Source organism: Alosa pseudoharengus, unplaced genomic scaffold (genome assembly GCF_046254945.1).
Source record: "Alosa pseudoharengus isolate Yale_2024_CS ecotype anadromous, Long Island Sound unplaced genomic scaffold, YU_APseudo_1.1 YU_APseudo_1.1_scf_15, whole genome shotgun sequence".
Taxonomy (NCBI): Eukaryota; Metazoa; Chordata; class Actinopteri; order Clupeiformes; family Clupeidae; genus Alosa; species Alosa pseudoharengus.
The window spans coordinates 28,493,488-28,511,980 of record NW_027468620.1 but is presented as its reverse complement, the minus strand read 5'-3'; the positions used below and the strand labels follow the sequence as shown (position 1 = coordinate 28,511,980).

At 40.8% G+C, this 18,493-nt stretch overlaps 1 protein-coding gene across 1 annotated transcript in view; it reads right to left on the bottom strand.

Annotated features, from left to right (window-relative positions):
* Positions 1-433: 433 nt before the first annotated feature.
* plpp4 (phospholipid phosphatase 4) overlaps positions 434-18,493 on the bottom strand; it is a 35,932-nt gene continuing 17,872 nt past the window's right edge. Inside the window, exons 2-7 of the mRNA XM_076285124.1 lie at positions 15,977-16,085; positions 11,827-11,917; positions 9,906-9,969; positions 9,698-9,822; positions 2,647-2,817; positions 434-639 (exon numbers count right to left, since the gene is read on the bottom strand). Coding sequence (XP_076141239.1) covers positions 434-639; positions 2,647-2,817; positions 9,698-9,822; positions 9,906-9,969; positions 11,827-11,917; positions 15,977-16,085 — 766 coding nt within the window. The remainder of the gene's footprint in view (positions 640-2,646; positions 2,818-9,697; positions 9,823-9,905; positions 9,970-11,826; positions 11,918-15,976; positions 16,086-18,493) is intronic.

The following is an 18,493-nucleotide window of genomic DNA, read 5'->3' as shown; positions in this document are numbered from 1 at the left end:
CTCAAATTTCCCCAGTCAAGCATGTCATTAGGTGTAAATGAAAATGGCTACAGCACCAATGAAAAATAATGGATATTCAAAATTAATGAGTGCAGTGAAATGTCATTTCCCAAACATTTCTGAAGTGACTTCTTAATCATGTTTTGTCTTAATTTGTTTTCTGCCTTGCCTCTCTGGAAAGTTGTCCCACATTCTCCACCAATACACAAAAACATCTAAATATAGCTCAAAGAGACAGCTGATTTAGACACCAAAAGAAGAAAAGAGGAAATAAAAGATGCAGGCGAAGGATAAGGAACACAGAAAAAGAAAAAGGGAGTACTATTCATTGGAATGTTGAAGAGCAAGTCAGTTTGTCTGCATGGTCGTCACACCGCAGAGCTGGACGCTACGGGTTGATATTGGCCTTGGCTGGAGTGGAGGCTACTGGTGGTCATACGGGCCCCTCGGTGAGGCCCTCCAGGGGCAGACTGGTGGCGTTGTCGGTGGGCTGTGCGTCTTCCTGGGCAGCGGGCACCGGGTGGGCAGCGGCCAGACTGGCATAAGGCAGGTGGCAGTCTATGTGGAGGAACGGCGGGTAGTGCTGCCGGTAGCAGATGTAGGCAAAGATCAGGCCAATCACTCCTCCCACAAAGGCATCTGTGGACATTAGGACACGTGGCTATCATCTGTTCATTATGGAAATAGAACCAACCATCACCTCATAGACATATTTCATTTGCAAAGGTTTATTGCTTAACATATTTTATTTCCACATGAAGGAATTTATGTATCTGAATGTTTTATAATTGCATATACATTCTCATTCTGAATTATAAATGAACTATTGAACTATCGTTTCCAGGTGGATTGGCCACTCCATCTCATGCTGTGGTATATGGCATCCTTGCCATTTATTATTATCATCTATCCGGACATTGTGTAGCCCATTACAATAATGCCACGGACATGCCTGTTCATACAAAATCCATTTATCTTTAGATTGATAGACTGGACTTTGTATTTTCTTTACAGATTAACAGAGCAATGCTGATGATGACAGCCGCATCTACAGCAAGATTCAGTCTTCCTCTAAGAGAAACTCTCCATCCACAGCTCTGACACTGGCATCCAGAGACGAAAGACACTGATTGCTAGTGCATCGACAGGTAGAAGTTGGGGCAGGCCAGTGAACTGAAGGTCTGTTCTTATTCTATTAACCATGGTTCGCTGAGCAGGCTAATGGAGGCCGCCCGCCTCTATTTATGTAGCTACAGCCAAGACTGCACCCATCACACAATTCAGTCATAATATTCAGAGATCTTCTCTGTAGCTAGCTGTATGTTTGACTCATCCACTAAGCACCTCAATTCCATCTGATAGAATTTCATTTATCACTTGCAGTCAGTATCAGATTAGACAGAGACCAATAAAACAGGCAAAGACCACATTTAAAAACGGCCTTTCCCGGTTACGTTTATAATTGTTGTCATTTTCACAGTTTTCCCGCAAAACTTTCACCAACTGATGCAATATTTTCACATGCACACACAAATTTGTACTCTTTGTTTGGGAGCTTAGCAATGGGCCACATAAAACAACTCAATGCCACCAGGCATCCCCGGCTGTGAGGTAATCACTTCACCTCTGCCATACGGACAGAGAGATCACTTGCCTGTATAGCCTGATGATAAGTTGCATCTTTTGCTTGCCACTTAGGGTAAGAGCAGCCCACAATGAGTTCTACTAATAATTATTTTGCTCTTCAGCCCCATTCAGAGAACATCTGTTTATCTGGCATTTGTCATGTTTTTCTGGATGAAAACAAACATTCACATCATACACTGATCAGTCCCATCTAACCCTGTTGATGAATGTGATAATTGGCAGCCAAACAGCATTGTGCAGACAGCTGTCTGTGAGAGCTCAGCTCTGGCTGACTGCTGCCCATTGATATCCTGGGCACATGTCTCTGACATGCGCTAATTTTACACCTGACTGATGCCCCTGAGTGGTCTCTTTCTCCTCCTCCTCCTCCTCCTCTTTTAGAAGAGTGCTACAGGTATAAATATTTACCAATGAACTAATGATTTCCAAGGAGGCTGTGGAGGGAGAACAGGTTCCGTTATGAAAAGCTTTCAGTGTTCTGTGGTGGGTTGGAACAGATAACAATGAGCAGGGCAATTCCACGGAAAATTGACTTTTTGTCACATCCAAAACGCCAGTGAAATGCCTTGGCATTTGTATGATGTGAATGATAACATTCATTTTTTGCGAAATTTTCCCATGTACATTCTTCAGCCAAAAATAGCAAATGCTCAAATTTCATGTAATCATTCACATCATACCCTACCATCACATTTTATTGGCGTTATGGATGTTAGAAAAAAAGTAATTCTCCATGGAATTGCCCAGCAAAAAATTTGTTCACTGAGGACACAGAGAGACATTTGACAAGATTTTACCATAATTTTAGACATAGATAAAATGTGCCTTATCCTTGTGACAGTATCTTAACTCCTCAACCCAATTGCATCATTACCAATGAAAGACATGACTATGAGTTCAGGCATATGGTAGCTATCTAGTGAAAAAAACAGCACATATTCTGTTAAGTGTAAGGCAAACAGTCTGCATGAAATGTGTGCAGCTGTGTGGGGCATTTACCTTGCCAGTGGTGTTTGTAGTCGCAGGTGCGTGACAGTGCGATCATCATGGCACTGTAGAGGGGCAGCACCATGGCACAGAGACGCCAGCTGCGCCCGCGACCCACATCCGTGAAGCACTGCAGCTTTCCCGCCAGGTAGAAGGAGGTGAAGCCCAGGCCAGAGAACGCAACTGGACACACACAAACACACACACATGCAGAGACGAGACAGAACGACCTAAAGCAAGGGCATCAAGGGTGGACAATAAATTTCTGATTTTCAATGTATTGAAATAGTGGTAAAAATTGTGCCATTTTCGCAGTTTGCACAAGCAAGGAAAAAAATATGCACAAGTGGCGCATATTAATTCACAAAATTAAACAAAAGAGCAAATAGTGTGTAAATATTTCTAAGCAGGTGCTCTACAACATGAATAACAGTTTCAGAGCATTACAATAAAGCAGACATAAAGGGGGACTAAAGGGAATTGGTGAGGCAGGACTTAGCTTCTGCTTCATAGCACTGCATAAAATCACCCTGCGCTCTCCTGAACGAGCCATAAGCCGTCTGCACAGATGAGAGCGCAGATATCCAGAGGTTGAAACTGCCTCCTACCGGCACATAACCTGTTGCCCTGGCAACTTGATGGTGAAACCCTAATCCAAGATAAGACTTCTAGTTCACAGGCAATCAAGCCCAAACGGTAATAACACTGCAATTTAATTGGGTACTTTTAATTGGGAACCTGACATAATGATGTTTTTCCGCTTAAATTGATTAAACAATGGAAAGTAATTGGACATTTGTCAACAAATAGGCTTCATCACATAAATACCCAACCCCTGCATGGCAATTTGAGATAGACCTCATTTATACAATTGTAGCATGTCTGTAATAGTCTGTAATTGAAACACTACATCAGATTAAAATGACAGTGTGTGGACTTTCTTTGTTCTTTTATATAGCCCTATTTTCATCAAACTCTGGCATTATGCAGTACATGAAGCTGCCTCACATGAGAAGGTTGTCCTCACATCATTTACCAGAATTGCCCATTAAAAATAAATCGCTTACTGCCATACATTAGATTTGTACAAGATACAACAGCACTGACCATGCACTAAGTGGATCATAATGGAAAGGCCCTCTCACTGCCGAGTTACCGGTTATTCAGAGCACTGTAACTTACTAATACGGTCAAGGACAAAATATAAGCAATCATATATATGGGAGTGAAAGGGTTCATGAGAGCTCTGCCCAAGGAAAAAAGCAGGACAAGTGTTGTGTGTGTTTATGTGTGTGTGTGTGTGTGTGTGTGTGTGTGTGTGTGTGTGTGTGTGTGTGTATGCATATTTATGTGTGTGTATTGTAAGGGGGGGGGGGGTATTGTAATTCAATTCACTGATGAAATTCCAGGTACCTAGACAAAAAGGGGTCCTAAGTTGACAGTGCATCAGGAGCAAATGCTGACCAGGGGCATATTAACCATTGAGCCAATAGAAGAGGGGAATCACATGGGAATCACAGGGGAACCGCAGGTGAATCACAGTGGAATAATGCCCCTTTGAGCTTTGGAAGACAGAGATTCTCAGAGCACCGGATATTGGCAATCATTCCACGAAAGAGAGCTTTTCTAAGTGCCAGTATAGTGATGTTAATAATGCACTGCGGAGTCCACAGGTTGAGGGTTTCTGATCTACATGAATTTTGGTCTGCATCTCAGTGAGCTAGGGGGGGAACCTACTGTACATGTAAGACATACAGAGCCCAACGTTTCAGTGCCAATACTGCAGAAGAGAGCACAAAAGGGTGGTGTACCTCTCAAGGTATCAGTATGCTTTAAAGGAAACCCCATATCTTGACACAGCTATTACCACTGTCTTTTATCAATAGCAACATGTTTAGGTGTGCCCAGGTGTGCTGTTTCACTGTACTCTGCACGTGCGGCTCTGTGAGACAATACAAACCTGTAAGCACTGACTTTGTTTTGTCTGACTCATCTGTAATTGTTTATGCTTAAGAGGATGTACAGTACAGTGCTATTGAGTTCACAAAGACCAAATGGAACTGTGTCATGTTCAACTGTTGTGGTGATGTCTGTAATGAGCCTCATGCTGGTTTGTTTTCGGTCTGTGTTGAGGGAGAAGAGTGTCAGTCACAGTGGAATTCCTCTGCTCTGCCAATGATGTCCAGCCAAGAATGCTTAATGTGCCAAGGGCCGGCCAAATGTCTGCCAATAGCACCATTGGCAACAGATTTAAACGCAGGGAGGTGGCTAACGCACAATTTTTTCGTAAAAAGCAGGCTAAGAAAGTGGCAACCAGTAGAGTTGTACCTTTTTATGTCAATGTCTTCTATAACCTCTGTGTGACTTCTACATGAGTCATTTCTCATAAAGAAGACTATGTGACAAATGTGCAAATCCAAACACTGCAGAATAACCCCTCGTGTATTTATCCTTCTGCCTCTCTTTAGATGCATTAGAGACCATTTCACACATATGAAGAAGGGCACTTCAGATGATTAAGTTGTATTTTCTTGCTTTACACTCTGTTACCATATGGAAATCATCCTGGTTAACACAATGTTGCCTCCATCTTGAAGCCCTTTTATCATCTGATTATACACCATTGCAGAACTCACTTTGGACATCAAAGTAATTTATATGCATTACAAATTAATGCAGCCAAACACTTCCAGTCTTTTAACATCAGATTCTCAAGTCACTTAAGTATAAACCAAGACAGAAAATGCCCCATCAACATTACAATACTTTTGAAAAACAATAGCAAAGTGTTTGTTTTGAAAGGCTAGTCTGTGATTCAGGCGAAAGGTTGATATATAAGCAATAAATGGATTTACAGCCTTTCCCCTTCCATGCTCCATGAAAGCAACATGTTGATTTGGTTGGAATGTTTAAGACTCAGTGTAAGACTGTACGTTTTTGAGCACACATACAGAGAATGGACAGCTATAAAGAACAATTTGCAGATGTTGACAAGTGTATGATTAGAATGGCATACTGCTCCTTTGATACTTATTGATATGAACTGATAACTATTTTTGGAAATTGCATAATAAGCAATATAAGCAACTAAGTACTGGACTATGAGGTTGCAGTTATATCTTCTAGGATTATAAATACTGTATCAGGACAAAGGGAAATTATATTTAAGACATGTTTTAATTTGACAATTTTAGTGGTTTATTTTATCCCCATGAATAAGAATATGCAAAATAGTAAATCCAAAAGACATTACTTTTAAAGAAAGGAATAGAAGCACCTAATAAATGCTGAAAATATCTAAGTTTTAGATTATGGTTGATTAGCTTATGTGCTTCTTTGAACAAAGTCAGCTTTTATCTTTAGGCATTTCAGTTGTGCCACTGTGAATTTATTCCTCACACATAAGTATCAGAACACCGCGATGTGTGTTTATGATGACTCCAAGAGGTCTTCCTCGCTCCAAGAAGTGACACAACGGGAGCACTGAAGAGTACTATTCTTTTCTTTCTATACTTGTCACCACTGACTTCTCAATAAAGAAATCTACTACTAGGCATGTCTAGCACTGTCAGGTGATATCTGTCAATGTCACACAATTCTGAATGACGCAATAACATTTACAATTCCTAAGACATTAAAATCCCACACTGATGCGTATTCACTTCTCCTTTATATTGTCAAATTCATCCCAGCATGCTCTGGTGCTCTAATGAATCCCAGTCCCACAGGGCCGCTCCCACAGAAAGCTCAACGCATGCCATCACACACATACTGTACACAGTGGACTTCTACTCTCTTGGACAATTGGTGCTTTTGAAGATCAGAGTTGCAAATTTTTGAAAGAACAGCCCTGCCCTGACCCATCTCTTGCTGTGGAGTCCCAGAATTAGCGAGTAGTTATGTATTTTCCATAACCCTTCCTACTTTTGTCGCCAGGGGACGGGAACTTTGCCTGGAAGTGTACTCTCTCTCTCTCTGCATATCAAACGGCACAGTGGAGCCATGCTGGTGTTTGCTCTGTGAAACGCGGCAGTCTTCTGAGGCTCAGCCACACAGCGGCTGCAACCAGGGAGCAACAATCTCAGCTGTGCCATGCTTCAAATACACCAGCAAGTGTGACGCAAAGACATGTAATGCAAAATTGAAAACTTACCCCTAATAATAAAACCCAGAGAGATTCTGTGGGCTAGCATCAACTAGACTACTTGCACATGGATTGTAGGACGTTTTAAAAAAAATCCCCTAGCCTATTTAAGGTTTTGACAGATTTAACAAGTTCAGTTTTTGGGGCGGAAAAAATCTCTTCCTCTCAGAAGTTGTTGATGACACTGATAGAGAACTGAGCAGTTAAACCCCAAAGGTGATTTCATTTATTCATAACCATCTCACATTGAGAGGATGGAGATGGGAACATATCAAGGCAATCTGGCTGCGCTCAGGCACACCTGAGACCCAGGGTTCTCTCTCCACCGGGCTCAGCGGCCAAGGAGAAACTCCTCCGGACGGCAGGCCAGTCAGGTTACATTTACCTCCATTTGTTTCCCTCTAAAGCCCAAAGAAAAATATGCCAGTCAAAGCTAGTCTGGCTGACAGGTACCCCCATCTGAACTATTTCCCCAAGGGTGTTTCAAAGGCACTAGTTGTTCACTCGAAGACACAACCATGCAGTTAAAGAGAGAGACATATTTTGACCTCAAGAGATTATCATGTCTGAAGTGTAGTCGCAATACTTTCCAAGTATTTTCGTTGATTTACTGACCTCATTAAGAGAGTGTGCCATCTAAAAACGATTCACTAAATTTATGCAAATGACACTTGCAGTATCGGTCTCCCCTCATAAGATAATTTATTCACACTCTCAGCCACACACAGTCAAACTTCTCACCATCTGTCACTTACAGAGCAGTGGTGGGAAGATCATTTGTATAGACCCTTTAAAGAGTGTTCCATTATCAGCATCATAGTTGGCCCCACAAAGCTTCCGTTTTAACATTCCATATGTTATCTTAATGCAGAGGAAGTAGATTGGGAACCAAATAGAACGTTTAAGCATTGTTTTTGTTTTTATTGTTGAAAGGGTCTATAGCCATAATGCTAAGTTCACCCAGATACAATCCAGAAACAATCCAACAATACAAAACGATCAACAGAAACTGCTCATGCTCAAACTATTATCCCTCAGGCTTATCTCTAAAATATGCACTGTTATTTCTTAAACTTCAACACATAAACTCCTTAGCAATATGGCAACCAACCATGAAATAACCTCAATTTAACTTTAGGGAATGCTGTCACACCTTTCAAGCAGATGTCTCAGGTATTGCTTCATGATTAAACTTTCCACCAAGGGGCATAGCACTTGTTGATTTGATATCTTTCCATCCCAGGTTTCATTAAGGATGCAGGCAAGCCAGAACCCCCATGACATGTGGTGCAATGCTGCTGCCTCTGAACTAGTAAAATGACCAAAAGAGTTTGATATACCAGCAGTTCAAATGCCCGACTTGCTTTTCATTCCAAACAAATTATTCATTGTTCATCAGTAACCAAAATATCATTTAGTTAATAATGATAATAATAATAACTGCATACAGTATGTTGACTTATAGAAATATAGAGAAATTAACTCTGATATCAACTAAGACATTTACATGCACTATCAATGAGTATAAGAGAAATATTGACACAACCTCAGATTCATTTCATTCTAGTGGGCAGCTCATAAGTTCAAGGACAAATTTAATGGTCTGGTCTATCTTCACTGAAAAATTTAAAAATATAAAACATACAATTGAGTGGATAAAACAAAAACTACTTTGCTGGACACCCAAAGAGTCCCTTAACTAGTCAGAGTCAGGTCAACTGTTTCTTTCCTACAATTGCACCAAGTTGCCCCCAGGTGATTGCTGGGAGCAGCAGGAGTCTTAAGGGTTCTGCAATGAAATCTCACCACACGAACAAGCACCATAAGGCTATGAAGCGTCCTCTTAATAGCACTATGCATTTCCAATCAATCCCAGAAGGTCTCATCAAGACAGCGAAAGAGAGAAGGGGTGGGGGGGTGTCTTCTCATAGAGATCCTCAAATGTCTTTGCAAATGAATCTTAAACCAGACTAACTCAGCCTGGCATGCCCCTATTGTCACATTCCATTCTGTTGAAAATCTCCGAAAAACAACAAATCCATCAAAATGCATTTAAATTGACAAATTAAATTTGAATAGTTTTGGCAAGACCTGTTATCTAACAAAATCCCAATTTTCATGGACATTTGTCACTGTCTATGCTGTTTAACAATTTGTCTGTTTTTCAGCATTTCAGCAATTACTAGGAAACCAATGGGAGTTCACTTAGAAAATAAAATAGGAATTAATGTACAACCCAAACACATACTATAAAGGTCAAGATATGGTCATATGTACTCTGTTGTTATGATTACACACTATAAAATTACACTATAAGCTTGGAGTAAGATTTCTACATTTAAAGCATGCCTGCCTTAATCTAGATCTTGCTCTTAATTTAGATTCTTTGATGTGCAAATATATATTTGCCTTTTAATATTCCAACATTTCAGATGTGTAAAGATAGTCATCTTTCTTTCATGACAGTCTCTATGTTGTATGAATATATTTATCCCTTTCCTAATTTGGACTTCTGTTATCACAAGCACAAGCTCACAAGCGCCCACATGCCACAATGAAAACTGACTCACGGCTAAAATATTTGATATTTATATTAAGAAACTATCTGGACCAAAAGTAGTCCAGAGAGCCCTGCAGATGATTATTTGAACAGTTTGACAAGACATCTCTCTCCTGCAACCCAGACATTGGCATAAATAGCCTGCCTTACTCTCTATTCTCTAAGAAACAAAACATTCCAGTGCCACTCACATCATAGTACAGAAAGTATCTCAAGACGAACAAGAAATGACCTCCAGGAACTTCTATCTCTGACTTCAGTTTAGTTTCAGAGCTGGAGGTTTAGTTACGTTTGTAGCGCTGTTCCAAAGGAAGGCTAATGGCCTGAGTCCTGCTCCCTGGCTCTTATCGGGCACTTACATGACGAATGGCTACTGGGAAAGCTCTTGCGGCCCTCGGCCACCAGGTCCGGCTGTCCAGTGCACAGCATCTTGGAATTCTCCTGTCCATCAGGGAAACAGCGGTGGAAGTAGTCGGGTCTGGGCCTGCATGAACAGACATAAACCATTCATAGTTTTTGAACATGGAGAGAGCAGTCTAACCCTTGAATATGTATATTATACATTACCTGCCTACGATCAGCTTGATTGTGTTAGTGAAGACTCCATTCAAAGCCAGTGCAAGAGATACTGCTGCAAAGTTGAAATTAAAACATTATTGATCTGATTACGTTTTGCAGTGTCTCACAGTAATCTCTGTATCTCTATCAATTTTTAATGTGACCAAGTTAAGTGACTCCTGGATGTATCAGGTAAATGTATGAACAGGATCTTGAGAAAGCTCATCAACCTCCCCTTGCTTCACTTAGCATCTATTCTCCAGGTGGAGGAGAATTATCTGCAAACCCAGTCTGAGTTGAAGTGGAACAGCAAGCAGTTATTAAGCAGCTTGTTAATTTGGACAAGCTCTGTGCACTGCTGAAAGGTGAAATGAGACGTGTTCCATCTGATCAATTCAATTTGCTCATGAGCAGAGGTAAAAATAGCAGATTAATTGCAATGTGTTTTCTCTCCGTACTACTGCAAGGAACCAAGTAGAGGCGGCATTGTGGTGGCTGTGGAGAGCAAATTGCAACCTGCCTCACCCTGCAGTCATTAGAGGCCTTTCTCTCTCTCTCTCTCTCTCTCTCTCTCTCTCTCTCTCTGTCTTTCTCTCTCTCTCTTTCTCTCTCCTTGTCATCTTTTCTTTATCCCACCCACACAAGGCCAAAGTTACATATCAGCTTCAGCGATGTACTACAGCAGTTGTCATGGCTCTTATTTCCTGCTCGTATCGCTAACACAGTAAAGCTACATGTCCCAGATTTACGTGTTGTGCTCATCGTTTTGAAGTTTTAGTTGCACCTTTTCAAGTAACACAATGATTTGCAGATATTGATCACTTAATTATAGGGTGATATTTTGGGCCAGTCGGCTATCACAGTCTAATCAGTGTACACGACAGACATACACATCTAATCTGTCAAATTAGGAACCTTCACTGGAGTTTGTCTCAGCCAAAAGGGCAAGCTTCAGGACACAGCAGTAATTCTAACTTATTAATGTGAGTCTGTGTGTTCTCTACTTGATTATCTGTTTCCATCTTCCATTAGTGAAATGTATGACTAGTTTTCAAAATAGATGCACGTGTAAGAGAACAATACTTCCCACTTCTATGTACTTTGGATCATCTTGTACATTGTGTTACCACTGTAAATATTTGTCTTGTAAGATGCTTTAAATATACTAATGTATATCAGGTGCATTGTCGTGTCATGTGATATGTGTTTAAGATTGAGCAACATTTTTGTATTAGTGAAAGCAATCTGAAGAAGAGCAGTTTGCTCACACTAAAATGTTGCACACACTAAAAATATAAACAAGAGCTGTTTCTGGTGTGCGAGTTTTCATTTTTTCTCTAACACTTGCTCTGCAACCAACATGAGTGTTTAGGGATATGCGTGCCCTCCCTTCATTTTTCATCAATCAACCAACCACTCACCAACAAATCAAACAATCAATCAACTACTCAACTGATCAATCAACCTTTCAACTCTTCATCTCTTTCCCCCACTCTCTTTGAAGATCTATTCCAACATAGTTCAATGGCATTACAGACAATATGGAGACTATAGGAATGAGGAACAGGCCGACAATAGGCTGCTTCAGCAAATCTGACTGAAGAATACAAAACAGTACAACCAATGTGAGAAGTTTAAGCATACACCAATGTGTATCAGCTCACCGGCCAGGGTATGATGAAGGTCCACACCCTGATGAAGGCCCGTGAGCCAATACGCATGGTGTATGCTTAAACTTTAGCCTTAGAAAATAAAGGCTTTTTAGTATTTACAATCCTACCGAGTGGCTGGATATGGAATTTTCCCCTTTTTCTTCTCAATGAACATGTAACCCTTCCAAGAGCACTGGGGATACAAGGGGCACCAGCAGCGCTCCAGTTCTCCTGTGTCTAATGTGAGACAGTGTTGGAGACGCATGGGGATGACATACCAAGACAGGCTTCTTTGATCTCTGTTCTGTCTGTCCTCTGAATAATCTTCACCACAAAAATGACTGCCAAAGGTGTGAGGAATGAAATTGCCTGAAAATAAAGAAATGCTGTTTAAGTTACAAACCATAGAGCTGGGTGTCAATATTTGACTGTCACATTGGTGTGCCCATAATCATTATCATAAATTAGAGTTACTGAGGTAAATCCATCTCCAGGCAGCAGCTTTGTTTTTAGCTGAAAAAGATTTGATTTACACCTCATGCAACACCTCAAATACCCAAACATATACATCAATCTAATTCCAATTTGTTCTGAGACGTACCTCCTAAATAAAATGAAGTAGCAGAATATATTTTTGGACACGAACAAGGTGAGATTGAGATGAATTTTGTGTCTTTGACTTTCTCATTATGACTGCTACAGAATTGCCCTGAAACCCATTAGGGAAAATGTGACAGCACTTTCCTCCATCATTTAGGCCCAACCAGTCAGGGCCCTGCCTGGCACAGAGACATCCCTGACGCTCACCTGCTCACCCTTGAGGCAATTGTGCCCATGACTGCAGGATTTATTGCTGCGGGAATAACAGAGACAAAGTTTTGTGGTCCTTTTAGAACTGGGGTGTAGCCAAGGGTGGACATCACTTAAATTATCTCCTGTAATAGGGTGGAATACACAACGGGGCTTTGTTGAAAAAACTTAGTCAGGATATTACAAAAGGAGTACATAGTGCAGCTCTGGATAAAAGTTAAGAGACCACTGCACATTTTTCTGATGTCATCCCATGGTTTCTAATTGACATTTTAATGAGTTGACGGTCATATTCAAAACCGTCAGCTCATTCGAATGACACTCAGCAACCGTAGGATGACATCAGAAAAGTGTGCAGTGCTCTCTTCATTTTCTCCAGAGCTATATACAGTAGGTATGGTCTTATAAAGCTCTGCTTGAGATGGTATTAAAATCAATGGGTTTCATCGTGACTACTTTCTAGTGCTCACGATTTAGGGCACACTCTCTGGAGAGCTCCCAATTATCGTCCATGAATGATGTTAACCAAAGCTGAGAAATACCACCACAGAGAAATGCAAGTTGAAAGACAAAAGGAAAGACAAAGTACTGCTAATTGTTAAGATGAAACATCAAAAAGAATTTACTCAGTCAGACAAGGTCCTCATTTAATTTAAACATGAAAATGGATACAGGAAATTGTGGCATGACATTGTCAGTGAGTCAGTAATCCTTTAATCTGTGAATTTGTAAATCATACACTTTAACATTACTATAAGAATGTTGATCTTTCCAATTTGGGATTTGGTGTCACTTTGATGATCAGATGCAAACTTTAAGTCTTGGAGGTCTAGCCCAGGCTGTTGACATTTATGCTAAATCACTCCACTGAAAGTGTTGACTACTTGGCAAACTATGCTTTACTGGAGAAATTATAGGCTGCAAAGGTAATCTAAATCCCTGTATCAGAGACAGCAGAAAATTACAGGCAATTTCCTTCTCTCGAAAACCACTGAATTAAGGCAAAAGCGTATCGACTGTGCCCAAAATGAGCTGCCACAATCAAGCCATTTATTGTACACCGGAGTCCGTTCTATTAGAGTTGGAGTCTTGGTGGCACTTTGGGCTTGGTGGCACTCACTTGATGGAAAGCGTCTGGGCTGGGGCTTTCTAGACTCCCAGGTAATCACCGGCATCCAAAGAAGTGTTAATTACTTTTAACCTCCTATTCAGCCGCAGAGCTCAGTATGCCGGCTTTGATGTGTATAAAGAATACCACTTTCAGTTTGTGTCTGTCAGATAGAGTGTTCTGTGCTCATTGTGAGAGACCACACAATCCATCCATTAAGGTTGTGAATGAATGGCGTAACCTAAAAGCTGTGGGCCAAATGCAGCTGTTTCTCCTTTCCTTGCAGAACAACCTTTCCTTGCAGGCATGCGATTAATTATGCTGACTGCCTTGATCTGGCCCCAGGAGACATGTTCAGAACTTGCTTTGGAGAATTCTGGATGTGCCACAATCAGCGAGTGCAGTATTAATTTCACAACTCCGCTCAGTGACACCGCTGCCACATGCTAGACGGCACAAATACAATACACTCGCTGTCTCAGACATAAGTGTTTGCATTCATGTATCCCCATACTATGGACATCTAAATCCGCGCTTATTGCTTATGCTCTTAAAACCCTTGGCCAGGCAGTGGAGGGGTGGATGTCTGGGGAGGGAGATGACAAGGGCTTAGTGATCAGATAGCGGAGTTGCACTCCTCGCCCACAATGCCAAGCGAGCTGTGAAGGGTGCAGCAGGTGATTGACCTGCAGGCCGACGGGAGACAATGTCTGCCCACGGGTGCTCAGCTGCCTCGTCAACTCTGGCCATTTCAGCCTCTCCTCAGGCCCTCCACTTTGCAATATTGTCATTTTATGTGTTCAGATTTCACCTTTATAAACTACACCGATGCATGAATTGTATTACGTAGTGTATGTTACATTGAATGTCTTGTATTCCCCTAAAAGACGAAGCTCATCGTAACAAACAGCAGTGCTTAACTAGGCCCATTTATTCTTAAGCTTAATGTTTTAAATAGATTGACTTAGATAAAAAAAAGCTGTAATTAAAAATAATGGCCCATCTTCACCCACTCTCCCCTACCATTCCAGTGCTTATTCTGATGATCACATTTTCTAATGTTGACTGAAGCTGTGCACAGGGAAATTATATAAAGCATGAACTCTTTACACCAAATGAATGCTAGGCTAATACATTTCCTTTGTGTAAAAGGCCGTTCAGTAGATCTCTTAAGAAAAAGCACACAATTTAAACCCCAAGGAATTGCTGTAAGATGCACTGCCCACCACATATGTTCTGGCCTCATGGCTATACTTTAGTGGTCGCTCGTTTAGACAGTGATCCATTGGCAGAGGGAGCACTGACACCTGCCTAAGTTTTATGAGGCACTCTGAGAGAGGAACCCATAAACTGTAGCTTATGGTCCACCACGGATGTATCCACTTTCTCTGAGAGAGCATTATGGGCCCAAGGTGATTGCCGCTATAGTGGTGAAATATATGAGCGAGTCTTCCTGTGGACACCAGATACTGAGCCAATGCAATAGCTAAGGCCAGACACTGTCCTTTACTGTCAAGGAACACCTTCACTTTTAGATGCAGCGAATGGAAAAGGGAGTTTTGGCCAACACTAGGTCAATAAATGGGCCAAAATTAGTCAAGCTATTAACCTATAACCTGTAATGGCTTTAACTGCAATGAGCCCTTCTGGAGAAAAAGCTTCATTATGCTAATCCTCACATGCAGAGTTTTGGCAGCTGGACCGGAGAGTGAGTCTCCTAATCCTCTCTGCGATCATTCTATTGATTCCTTCAATTTGATTATGTTTAATGTGTTTTCAACACTCCAGTGAACATGTCCATTGGTGAAAAATATCCAAGTCTACCATTCTCCAGATGACACATAGCAGAATATCTCCAGAGAAAATTGATCATGTACTTTATAATAACTATTGATAAACACTTATCCTTCTCTCTCTGCTCCACTGTCCAACAGCAGAGGCACAGTGGAGGATCTCAGCACATTCCACACTGAACTGAAGAGCAGTGGTACACAAATCTTCCTTAAGTGTTGTTGTCATAGAGAATGCATATTGTAATCCATTGTGCAAGGCAAGGGGCTGTATGAAAATGTGCACATTGGAATAATGGGAATAGTGCCATCTTGACCAAGACCTTTTTCATTAACGTAGAAGAAGCTAGTAGGCATTAGTTCCATATTGAATCCATTGAGGCATACATTTTTTGGGTGAGTAACTGTCATTTATCAAAATTAACAATAGCATGACATGGTGAATCTTCATTACGTTGTAAGTTTTTGTGTGTGTGAAATGGTTAGACTTTATTAGTTTACATGGCCACCTAATGAAGCCTAATTATGAACTGATGAATGGGCTTTATCAACAGCATATTTATTCATGAGGAACTTATGCCCCTAAATGGGAATGGGTGATAAAACTATTGGACACTTGTTGTCCCTCAGTTCTTACCAGTGATAAGACACACTGTATGGGACTCTGGTGCAGTTCCCTGTTATCTCAGGATGAAGAGCTTTGCAGTAGCTCATACTTACAAACATCACCCTCTTCGGGATGTGGTCTGATTCCACCAGAGGGTTCTTATAGAGCCACAGCTCCTCTGGCTGGATCACTCTCTCAAAGGGCTCCAGGAACTCTGTGAAGCTGTGAAGGAAGACAGACAGAGAGAATGACAGAAAGAGCTGTCAATCACCAAGCAGTCTGAAAAACTTACTATGAAACTGTATGACAAAGGAAGTAAGAGAGGATTTGAATATCAAGGGTTCTACTTCAATTCTACCACTGCTGAGATGGTCAGATTGATGATGTTGGCTCTCTGCTGCAGAGATCACTAAATGTACAGAAAACCTGCCATTAAAATGGGAATAGCATAGGGAAGAGTTTATGGTTTATGGATGGTTTATGAATGTTACGATAAAACATAAAGCTCTAACAAAGCACTGAATTGCATCTTAAGCAATCAATTTGGCAACCTCATTCGTATTCATCGACAGGGCTATTTGTGTGGTTGTGCAGCATTGTAATGCACAGTCGTAAATGAAGAATAAGGGACAGTTGCAATAAAAGTTATTGGCTTGTCAGGATAATCTAATGTGACAGGGCACCATACCCAATAATAACAAAAAAATATCTTAAGGAACAGAACATTGAATAATGCTCACACTGATTGACAGACCTGTCCATTTGTGAACTTAGTGGAGTCTGTTAAATACTCCCTCTTGGAAGCTACAGGATTGGTTCGTTTGCATTGGCTTCCTTCAGCACTCTGCTGCTGCCAAGCAGATTTCCCTCCAATAAGACCTTGTTCTCCTGGATCAAAATAGAGTCTTTCTTTCAATCCGAACTGAGCAGCTTCAATCTTCCAGGGAAAGACCTCAAACTATATCCCTGCAGTATGGCACATGTTCATAAATTCTATTTAATGAAGTGAATTTTACGTTGAGGGGAGAAACAAAAAACATGGGGACTATCTCAAGATCCATCTGTGGAAGTGTTAGAGTAATGCATTTTCAACTACTCCTTGACATTTCTTATTTAATACTTATGATAGCTATGTCTCTGATTTAACAAGAAAATATGCTGCTATGTAGGCTACAGGGAATCAATGTAGGAAAACCTACAGCTAGACACCATAGACCAATAAACACAAAAGTGAGATAACAAGTCATCATTTGATTAGCAAAAAGTTTTTTTTTCCTTTCAATATGAAGCTGGCATCATTGCTGCTCGGCCTTTTTCATTACTGGCGTGGTAATTACTCTTTCCCTGGCAGCATTATTGCAGATCGCCGTGATTAAGAGCTCTGCTGCTGGTGCACAGCACTGATGGAGAAAGGAGAGGAAAACTGATTTAATACTAGGACCCACTCCTCCTCCTCCTCCTCCTCCTCATGCTCCCGGCTGTCTTTCATTCATTTACCATAAGAAAACAACCGCCAGGGTGCCTGTCACTCACTGATATCTCTGTCCAGATTGAAATGGTCCTTCTAATAGGTTTTTTACAGTGTACCAAACAGTACTGTGTTGAAAATCAATACATCTGAGTGCCCACAAGGAGGTCTTATATTTCCTCTTTTGGGATTGCTGTTAAAAAGTTTCAATTTCAGACTTTTTCATTCTATTCTTTCCCTCACACAACATAGATACTGAGCATGGAACATTGTTATCAGCCCAACAGCAGGCCAAATTAGATTACACCTACCTGTCTTTTGAGACCACATTGGTGTAAAAGGATGGGCTCTACTGTCTTTTAAAGGATGGGCTGTACTGTCCTTTGTCTATCTATCTTTACAAGAAAAGGTGAAAGTTCTCACAAAAGGTTGTGCACTTGATTTCAGAAATCACTGGCACATAAAATACATGTCAAAAACAGAGCATGTCCACTCTATGCATATAATGTCCATATGTTATATATGAAGAGAAGAGAACATTGCTATTGTAAAAGTGTACCAGACTTATGTGTACCAGTCTCTTGGCTCTGGTTCCTGATGATGTTTAACATTATTGTGATAATGTCGAATATGCATTTCCCATCCATCCATAATGGATAATGTATCATTCAACCCTGGGCTGAAATGGCTCACTCGCACGAAATGATGACATGCTGTTCAATAAGGCAGCAATCATTGAAATGACTACCAAAGACCTGCACTGACAATAAATCTGTCACGGGGAATAGTGGCAATTATCATAACTGTATTAGTCAAGTTAATGTCAGCAGCAAGAGCAGTCATGATTGACCCAGCAGGTAACCCTAAAAAATATTGTTTTCTCTCTCTCTCTCTCTCTTCCTCTCTCTCTCTCTCTCTGTCTATCTCTCTCTCAATTAGCCTTTAAAAGGTGCAGTTGGTAGTGAATGCCATATAGCCACTAGATTACTTTTGTTTGGACTAACTGTATCATATCCACTAGCTGTTAACAAGAGCAAAATGGCCACTCCTGATTCAACTTATTCATAAGAAATATTAAGTGATTTTAATGTATGCAAAAAAATGTGTTAATTAAAATAAAGTTTTAGTTTACATTAAAGTTTTGACACTAAATCTCTGAAAC